A 10,000-nucleotide genomic window follows, 5' to 3' on the forward strand; every position below is an offset into this window, starting at 1 on the left:
CACCACGGACCTCACCATCACGGACCTCACCACCACGAGCATCATCACCACTAAAGAGAGAGAGAGAGAGAGAGAGAGAGAGAGAGAGAGAGAGAGAGAGAGAGAGAGAGAGAGAGAGAGAGAGAGAGAGAGAGAGAGAGATGGAGGTGGAATGAAGGAATGAAGATACCTCCTCCTCCTCCTCCTCCTCCTCCTCCTCCTCCTCTTCTTCCTCCTCCTCCTCTTCCTCCTTAGAAGTATATTGAAAGAAAGAGGAAAAGGAGGAAGAAATAAAGAATGGAAGGAAGGAAGAGGAAGAAGAAGAAGAAGAAGAGAGGAAGATAAGAAGATACCAGACTACACCACCTCCTCCTCCTCTTCCTCCTCCTCCTCCTCCTCCTCCTCCTGCTCCATAATTACATACTCCAATTACCACATAAGTAATTTGAAAGAATAAATATATGACAAAATTATTATTATTGTTATTATTTTCCTCTTTATTACTAAGGAAGGAGAGAGAGAGAGAGAGAGAGAGAGAGAGAGAGAGAGAGAGAGAGAGAGAGAGAGAGAGAGAGAGAGAGAGAGAGAGAGACTCACACTCACGTCTCTCGATTACGACTCACCAAGCCGGCTCTGATACAGGAAAAGGAAATCTGGGCGCCGGGTGGGCTACTTGAGTCATAGTTTGTGCTGTCAAAACGTTTGGAGCCTTTTTGATATGACGAGTAGTAAATGGTATTGGTCATCCCTTTAAATAACAGGCTGGACTCAACCATCATCAGGCCCCACCAAGAAAGACTACCCCAGCCGTAGCCCATATAAGAACATAAAAACATAAGAACGCAGGAGTCTGCAAGAGGCCGGTAGGCCTGTACGAGGCAGCTCCTTTGACCCTAAGCTCCCGTGTATCTAACCCCACCTAATATCGCTGTCCATGAATTTATCTAGTCTATTTTTGAATGTGACAATTGTATTGGCACTCACCACATGACTGCTAAGCCTATTCCACTCATCCACCACCCTATTAGTAAACCAATTTTTGCCTATGTCCCTGTTGAATCTGAATTTATCCAGTTTAAACCCGTTACTTCGTGTCCTACCCGGTTCTCTTACCAACAAAACCTTATGAATGTCTCCCTTATTAAAGCCCTTCATCCATTTATAAACCTCGATCATGTCTCCACGCACCCTTCGCCTTTCTAGAGAATGCAAGTTTAACTGTTTGAGTCTTTCCTCGTATGGCAAGTTTCTCAACCCCTGAATCATCTTAGTCATCCTCCTCTGCACCGATTCTAACATTTTGATATCCATTCTATAGTAGGGTGACCAGAACTGAACCGCATAGTCAAGATGAGGTCTAACTAATGCTAAATATAGTTTGAGGAAGACTTCGGGGCTTCTGTTGCTTACGCTCCTTGAAATAAATCCCAGTACCCTATTAGCTCGATTTCTAGCTTGAATGCATTGTGCCCTTTGACTGAGATCAGAGCTCACTAAGACCCCTAAATCCCTCTCGCACCCAGACCTACTTATGAGAGTGTCATTTAAGCAATAGTTATGTGAGGGGTTGTTCCTACCTACACTCAGAATACTGCACTTCCCTACATTGAACTCCATCTGCCATTTATCCGCCCAGTCATATAATCTGTTGAGCTCACCTTGGAGAATACTAGCGTCCTGATCCGACTCAATTACTCTACCGATCTTGGTATCATCTGCAAATTTACTAACATCACTACTAATTCCTGTGTCTAAGTCATTGATATAAATAATAAACAAAAGTGGACCTAATACCGAACCTTGTGGGACCCCACTCGTAACACATCCCCAGTCAGATCTTTTACCATTGATTTGCACTCTTTGCTTCCTATTGCTAAGCCACGCCTTGACCCAGTTCAAAACTTTACCCTCTACTCCGTGAGCCTGCAATTTAAGCAACAGTCGTTGGTGAAAAAAAAATGGTGTTTGTGTTTCGATCACTTCCTTCATATGTATTTCCTCCTGCCTACGACTTGAACTCTTTCAAGGGGAGGGTATCAGGACACCTCTCCTCCCGAAATTGATCTCTCTTTCGGCCACCTCTCTTGATTCTTTTTTTAGGAGCAGCGAGAGGCGGGATTTTTTTTATTATTGTTTCCTTTTTTGTGCCCTTGAGCTGTCTCCTTTGTTGTAAAAAAAACACTAAGTACTGTAGATAGTGAAGTGTTTTCCCTCATGGCGTCCATTTGAATAATTTAGCCTCTATAATAACTTTGTATAAGGGTGAAACATTAAATTACGTGCTATTGTCCCACTGAATTTTAAATTGCTAAAAAAATAAAATGTGTATTTGAACTATATAAATGTCAGTGTAATTTTTTTTTTTTTTTACAACAAAGGAGGCAGCTCAAGGGCACACAAAAAAGAAAACAATAATAAAAAAAGCCCGCTACTCGCTGCTCCCAAAAAAGAATCAAAAGAGGTGGCCGAAAGATAAGTCAGTTTCGGGAGGAGAGGTGTCCTGATACCCTCCTCTTGAAAGAGTTCAAGTCGTAGGCAGGAGGAAATACAGATGAAGGAAGATTGTTCCAGAGTTTACCAGCGTGAGGGATGAAAGAGTGAAGATGCTGGTTAACTCTTGCATAAGGGGTTTGGACAGTATAGGGATGAGCATGAGTAGAAAGTCGTGTGCAGCGGGGCCATGGGAGGGGGGGGGGAGGCATGCAGTTAGCAAGTTCAGAAGAGCAGTCAGCGTGAAAATATCGATAGAAGATAGAAAGAGAGGCAACATTGCGGCGGAATTTAAGAGGTAGAAGACTATCAGTAGGAGGAGAGCTGATGATTTTTTTTCAGATTGACGTTGGGAAGAGCGAATTAGGAAGGAGAAGAGGAAGAAGAGCAAAACCAGCAACCCCCCCCCTCCTCCTCCCTAGAAGTATATATTGAAAGGAGGAGGAAAAGGAGGAAGAAATGAAGAATGGAAGGAAGGGAGAGGAAAAAGAGGAAGAAAAGAAGAAAGGAAGAAGAAGAAGAAGAGAGGAAGATAAGAAGATACCAGACTACACCACCTCCTCCTCCTCCTCCTCCTCCTCTTCCTCCTCCTCCTCCTGCTCCATAATTACATAGTCCAATTTCCACATAATAATTTGAAAGAATAAATATATGACAAAATTATCATTATTGTTATTATTTTCCTCTTTATTACTAAGAAAGGAGAGAGAGAGAGAGAGAGAGAGAGAGAGAGAGAGAGAGAGAGAGAGAGAGAGAGAGAGAGAGAGAGAGAGAGAGAGAGAGAGAGAGAGAGAGAGAGAGAGAGAGAGAGAGAGAGAGAGAGAGAGAGAGAGAGAGAGAGAGAGAGAGAGAGAGAGAGAGAGAGAGAGAAATGTTTGAGGAAAAGAGACAAACAGGATATTCAGTTGCAGCGAAGAGTATATAAAAGTAGGGCAAGGAGGATTCCCAGAACAGATGCCCAAAGTAAACTTGGCTCCGAGAGGTATATTTGAGCTGGACTTTTGTGAAGCAGTCAGAAGGAACCTCGCTCTTGCTTCAAGCAGACACTCACTCAGCCACACGGTTGTTGTGATTTTATTTGTGAGTACAAATTCGAGAATCTAAAGTGTAATTTCGAAATGTAACTATGCTCCTAGAGATTATAGTGTAGGATTGTGTAACTAAGATTGGTGAAGAGTGATACATTCATTGTGATGTCGAGAAGAGGTAGAAACCGAGGCGTATGGTTCTAGTGCTCGAGTGAGTTTTGGTAGATAGGTATGACTGGGCGGATAAATGGCAGATGGAGTTCAATGTAGGGAAGTGCAGTATCCTGAGTGTAGGTAGGAACAACCCCTCTCACAACTATTGCTTAAATGACACTCTCATAAGCAGGTCTGGGTGCGAGAGGGATTTAGGGGTCTTAGTGAGCTCTGATGTCCGTCCAAGGGCACAATGCATTCAAGCTAGAAATCGAGCAAATAGGGTACTGGGATTTATTTCAAGGAGCGTAAGCAACGAAAGTTGCGCCGAAGTCTTCCTCAAACTATATTTAGCATTAGTTAGACCTCATTTTTTTTACAGCAAAGGAGACAGTTCAAGGGCGTAAAACAAAAGAAAACAATATTAAAGAAAAAAAAGCCCGCTACTTACTGCTCCTGAATAGCGTACAGAGGAGTGGCCAAAAGAGAGGTCAATTTCGGGAGGAGAGGTGTCCTGATACCCTCCTCTTGAAAGAATTCAAGTCGTACGCAGGAGGAAATACAGATGAAGGAAGATTGTTCCAGAGTTTACCAGCGTGAGGGATGAAAGAGTGAAGATGCTGGTTAACTCTTGCATAAGGGGTTTGGACAGTATAGGGATGAGCATGAGTAGAAAGTCGTGTGCAGCGGGGCCGCGGGAGGGGGAGGCATGCAGTTAGCAAGTTCAGAAGAGCAGTCAGCGTGAAAATATCGATAGAAGATAGAAAGAGAGGCAACATCGCGACGGAATTTAAGAGGTAGAAGACTATCAGTAGGAGGAGGAGAGCTGATGAGACAAAGAGCCTTAGACTCCACTCTGTCCAGAAGAGCTGTGTGAGTGGAGCCCCCCCACACATGAGATGCATACTCCATACGAGGGCGGACAAGGCCCCTGTATATGGATAGCAACTGTACGGGGGAGAAGTACTGGCGGAGACGATACAGAACGCCCAACCTCTTAAAACCTACCTGCTTAAATGACACTCTCATAAGTAGGTCTGGGTGCGAGAGGGATTTAGGGGTCTTAGTGAGCTCTGATCTCCGTCCAAGGGCACAATGCATTCAAGCTAGAAATCGAGCTAATAGGGTACTGGGATTTATTTCAAGGAGCGTAAGCAACAGAAGCCCCGAAGTCTTCCTCAAACTATATTTAGCATTAGTTAGACCTCATCTTGACTATGCGGTTCAGTTCTGGTCACCCTACTATAGAATGGATATCAAAATGTTAGAATCGGTGCAGAGGAGGATGACTAAGATGATTCAGGGGTTGAGAAACTTGCCATACGAGGAAAGACTCAAACAGTTAAACTTGCATTCTCTAGAAAGCCGAAGGGTGCGTGGAGACATGATCGAGGTTTATAAATGGATGAAGGGCTTTAATAAGGGAGACATTCATAAGGTTTTGTTGGTAAGAGAACCGGGTAGGACACGAAGTAATGGGTTTAAACTGGATAAATTCAGATTCAACAGGGACATAGGCAAAAATTGGTTTACTAACAGGGTGGTGGATGAGTGGAATAGGCTTAGCAGTCATGTGGTGAGTGCCAATACAATTGTCACATTCAAAAATAGACTAGATAAATTCATGGACAGCGATATTAGGTGGGATTAGATACACGGGAGCTTAGGGTCAAAGGAGCTGCCTCGTACAGGCCTACCGGCCTCTTGCAGACTCCTGCGTTCTTATGTTCTTATGAAGCTGATTTAGTCAGAGAGGAGATGTGAAGTTTCCAGTTAAGATTTTGAGCTAAGGGTAGACCGAGGATATTTAATGTTGAAGAAGGTGACAGTTGAGTGTTGTCGAAGAATAGGGGATAGGTGTTTAGAAGATTGTATCGAGTTGATAGGTGGAGAAATTGAGTTTTTGAGGCATTGAAGGACACAAGGTTCTTTCTGCCCCAATCGGAAATGATAGCAAGGTCTGAGGTTAAGCGTTCTGCAGCCTCGAGTCTGGAGTCGTGTACTTCTGTTGGAATGGCCTTCTACTGAAAGAAGTTGAATAATGCAGAGTGGAGTCGTCGGCGTATGAGTGGACAGGACAGTTTGTTATGGAAAGAAGATCATTGATGAATAACAGGAAGAGAGTGGGTGATAGGACAGAGCCCTGTGGAACACCACTGTTGATAGGTTTAGGGGAAGAACAGTGACCGTCTACCACCGCAGAGATAGAACGGCCGGAAAGGAAACTGGAGATGAAGGAACAAAGAGAGGGATAGAATCCGAAAGGGGGCAGTTTAGAAAGCAAAGACTTGTGCCAGACTCTATCGAAGGCTTTCGATATGTCTAGCGCAACAGAGAAAGTTTCACCGAAACGGCTAAGAGAGCATGACAAAGAATCAGTTAAGAGAGCAAGAAGATCGCCAGTAGAACGCCCCTTGCGGAACCCATACTGGCGATCAGATAGAAGGTTAGAAGTGGAAAGGTGCTTTTGAATCTTCCGGTTAAGGATTGATTCAAAAGTTTTAGATAGACAGGAAAGTAAAGCTATAGGGGGGTAGTTTGAGGGATTGGAACGGTCACCCTTTTTAGGCACAGGCTGTATGAAGGCATACTTCCAGCAGGAAGGAAAGGTAGATGTTGAGAGAGAGAGAGAGAGAGAGAGAGAGAGAGAGAGAGAGAGAGAGAGAGAGAGAGAGAGAGAGAGAGAGAGAGAGAGAGAGAGAGAGTGAGAGAGAGAGAGAGAGAGAGAGAGAGAGAGAGAGAGAGAGAGAGAGAGAGAGAGAGAGAGAGAGAGAGAGAGAGAGAGAGACAGAGAGAGAGAGAGAGAGAGAGAGAGAGAGAGAGAGAGAGAGAGAGAGAGAGAGAGAGAGAGAGAGAGAGAGAGAGAGAGAGAGAGAGAGAGAGAGAGAGAGAGAGATCGTCTAGAAGACAGCTGTGTAGTGTGTACTCGTAACTAGAAATATCATCATCATTATTCTCATAATTTTTATTATTATTATTATTATTATTATTATTATTATTATTATTATTATTATTATTATTATTATTATCATCATCATCATCATCATTATTATCATTATCATGATTATTATTGTTATTGTTATTATTATTATTATTATTATTGTTATTATTATTATTGTTATTATTATTATTATTATTATTATTATTATTATTATTATTATTATTATTATTATTATTATTATTATTATTATCATTATTACTATTATTATTTTGCAGATTTAAGACGCTGGAAAGAGTGAAATAGAAGCAACAACAACAAAAACTACTCCTACTACTACTACCACTACCACTACTACTACTACTACTACTACTACTACTACTTCTCAAGATGGGGAACATAGTCGTCTCGGAGGAGGACACAAAAACCAACGAGAAGAAAACGTACAACATCGACATGAGAAACAGCACCATCACACTCCATTACCACGAAGCACCGCGAAATTCCTCAAGACGTTCAATCAACCCCAACTTCTCCCCACAAATAGAACTCCGCCCGCCACTAATGCTAGGAACAACACAACAACTGACACTGCCCTCCGCTAAACGATATTCATAACAACCACAACCGTCATCACCACGAGAGAGAGAGAGAGAGAGAGAGAGAGAGAGAGAGAGAGAGAGAGAGAGAGATGAAGGTAAAATTAATATACTGAGAACTAGAAAAGGAGGGAAAAAAAAAATGATGAGAGAGAGAGAGAGAGAGAGAGAGAGAGAGAGAGAGAGAGAGAGAGAGAGAGAGAGAGAGAGAGAGAGAGAGAGAGAGAGAGAGAGAGAGAGAGAGAGAGAGAGAGAGAGAGGAAGAAGAAGGAAGGATAAGAAGATACCAGACTACACTTCCTCCTCCTCCTCCTCCTCCTCTTCCTCCTCCTCCTCTGTAGAAAGTTATAAATTTCGCTCGGCCAAGAACACAATAAAATAGATTACAAAATTATTATCATTAGTATTTACTTTTTTCCTCTGTAATTAAGGAATGAATGAATGAATGAATGAAGGAAGGAAGGAATGAAGGAAGGAAGGAAGGAAGGTTATGGAGTACGTGTGTGTGTGTGTGTGTGTGTGTGTGTGTGTGTGTGTGTGTGTGTGTGCTGTTGTTGAGAGAGAGAGAGAGAGAGAGAGAGAGAGAGAGAGAGAGAGAGAGAGAGAGAGAGAGAGAGAGAGAGAGAGAGAGAGAGAGAGAGAGAGAGAGTTACTAAACCATATCACGTGATCGAAACATGACTAAGGAATGCATGAGAGAGAGAGAGAGAGAGAGAGAGAGAGAGAGAGAGAGAGAGAGAGAGAGAGAGAGAGAGAGAGAGAGAGAGAGAGAGATAATATGCTCTTCAGTATCCGTTTTCTCTCATCCAGTAAAGAGAGAGACAGTGTTGAGAGAGGTACTACTACTACTACTACTACTACTACTACTACTACTACTACTACTACTACTACTACTACTACTACTACTACTACTACTACTACTACTATTCTTATCACCACTACTTATCACCACTACTTATCACCACCACCAGTCATCAGTCATCAGTCACCATGCCAAAGGTAAGTCTCTCTCTCTCTCTCATGCATTCCTAGTCATGTTTCGATCATGTGATATGGTTATAACTCTCTCTCTCTCATTTTTCATTCCTCTCTCATACACCCTCCATTCTCTCTCAACCCCTATCTCTCACTATCTCTAACACGTCACTCACATCCCTCTCTCTCTCTCCCTTCCTCTCTCTCTCTCTCTCACCCCGCCTCCCTCTCTCTCCCTCCCTCTCTCTCTCACTCCCTCCCTCTCTCTCCCTGAACAGTCTTGCCCAGCGTGTCACAAACCCTTCAGCGACACCCTACACCTGCCCCTGTCCGCGCCTTGCAAGCACATCCACTGCCTCGCCTGTCTACGTGAGCACACCCTTGCCACCCACCCAGGCCTCCAGGCACGCAGCAGCGGCCAGGTACCAACAGGACAGGAGATTGAGTGCCTTCAGTGTCATAAGACTGTGAATACGGATGATCTTGTGATTGATAGGTGAGTGTTTGTGTGTTTTTGTTTGTGTGTGTGTGTGTGGGGGGGGTGTATGGGGAGGTATGGGAAAGGGGTAGTAGTAGTAGTAGTAGTAGTAGTAGTAGTAGTAGTAGTAGTAGTAGGAGGAGGAGGAGGAGGAGGAAGAAGATGAAGAGGAGGACGAGGCGTTACTTCAATATTTCCCTAACTCATATTTTAAACCTATCTCCAAGTTCTTATACCTAACTACCACTACTACCACTACTACTACTACTACTACTACTACTACTACAACCACTACAAGCATAACTATCATCCCCCACAGAGCTACCTTGGCATCGGTCCCTCTCTCTCTCGAAGACCTCATCATCGCAGACAACCCAGCGAAACCCAGCTCACCCACGCCGCCCCCAGCAGACCTACAGCACCCCCAGCAACCCCACTGTGACCCTGAGACCCCGGACCTTACCCCAGGGGACGCCTACGCACAGGGGACGCCAGGAACCCAGGGGAACATAACCACATCGCGGATTCACGATACCCAGGGTGCTCTCGGCTGGAGTTTACCCACATCCCCGCCCCCTGTGCACGTACCCATGGACCCGAACCACCCCCACGGCAACCCTGGGGCCGTGGGATGGGCTGCACCGCCAGGATCCGCCGCTATGCAACTCCCAAATCCGACTGGACCGTATAGTCAAATGCCGCAACCGTATGGGGTAAATCCGGGTGCAAGTCCCTACCCCCATGGACACCCCCACGGGCACCCCCACGGGCACCCCCACGGACAACCTCAAGGACACGGACACGGCCATGGAGACGCAATAGCAGCAGGGGTAGCAGGCGTAGCAGTAGGAGCAGTGACAGGAGCAGGGGTGACAGCCTTGGCAACTCATAAGAAGGGAAAGAAGAGTAAGAACAAGGATAAGAAGAAGGATAAGAAAGAGAAGAAGGGAAAGAAAGGGAAGGAGAGGAGGCACAGGTCTTCCTCCGGGTCCTCCTCCGGGTCTTCCTCCTCCTCCTCCTCCCGTTCCTCCAAGTCTTCCAACTCTTCTTAACTTGGAGGAAAAAATTGTGATGTTGATGAATGGAAGAGGAGGAAGAGAAGAATAAAACCCTCCTCCTCCTCCTCCTCCTCCTCCTCCATTGTATAACACGTGTTTTGTTCTCGTCTTTGTTTGGGAAATAAAAATTGGTTTGATTAAAAATAAATGTCTTGGGAATTATATGAAAAAAATATTATTATCATTATTATTATTATTATTATTATTATTTTTCCTTTGGTAGTAGTAGAATCAGAATCAGAATCATTTTATTCCTTAAAAATGGCTTTTCTATACATTACAAGCATTACTGAATAACATAC

The 10,000-nt window shown here is 44.1% G+C and overlaps 1 protein-coding gene and 3 long non-coding RNA genes across 4 annotated transcripts in view; 3 read left to right on the forward strand and 1 right to left on the reverse strand.

The window, feature by feature from the left end:
* LOC126982091 (uncharacterized) overlaps positions 1–146 on the forward strand; it is a 2,082-nt gene extending 1,936 nt beyond the window's left edge. The window contains exon 2 of the long non-coding RNA XR_007734537.1: positions 1–146. This exon is cut by the window's left edge and continues 343 nt beyond it. This is a non-coding gene — a long non-coding RNA (uncharacterized LOC126982091).
* Positions 69–3,100, reverse strand: LOC126982092 (uncharacterized). The gene is made up of 2 exons (XR_007734538.1): positions 3,027–3,100; positions 69–345 (listed from the first exon to the last, which is right to left on the reverse strand). It is a non-coding gene; the product is annotated as an uncharacterized LOC126982092 (long non-coding RNA).
* Positions 3,101–3,376: 276 nt separating this feature from the next.
* LOC126982093 (uncharacterized) lies at positions 3,377–7,446 on the forward strand. Its single transcript, XR_007734539.1, has 2 exons — positions 3,377–3,549; positions 6,867–7,446. It is a non-coding gene; the product is annotated as an uncharacterized LOC126982093 (long non-coding RNA).
* Positions 7,447–7,992: 546 nt separating this feature from the next.
* Positions 7,993–10,000, forward strand: part of LOC126982094 (histidine-rich glycoprotein-like) — a 2,830-nt gene continuing 822 nt past the window's right edge. The window contains exons 1-3 of the mRNA XM_050833825.1: positions 7,993–8,186; positions 8,441–8,658; positions 8,960–10,000. The exon at positions 8,960–10,000 is cut by the window's right edge and continues 822 nt beyond it. Of these exons, the coding sequence (XP_050689782.1) occupies positions 8,178–8,186; positions 8,441–8,658; positions 8,960–9,692 (960 nt within the window). The 5' untranslated portion in view covers positions 7,993–8,177 and the 3' untranslated portion in view covers positions 9,693–10,000. The remainder of the gene's footprint in view (positions 8,187–8,440; positions 8,659–8,959) is intronic.

Source organism: Eriocheir sinensis, chromosome 50, assembly GCF_024679095.1.
Source record: "Eriocheir sinensis breed Jianghai 21 chromosome 50, ASM2467909v1, whole genome shotgun sequence".
NCBI lineage: Eukaryota > Metazoa > Arthropoda > Malacostraca > Decapoda > Varunidae > Eriocheir > Eriocheir sinensis.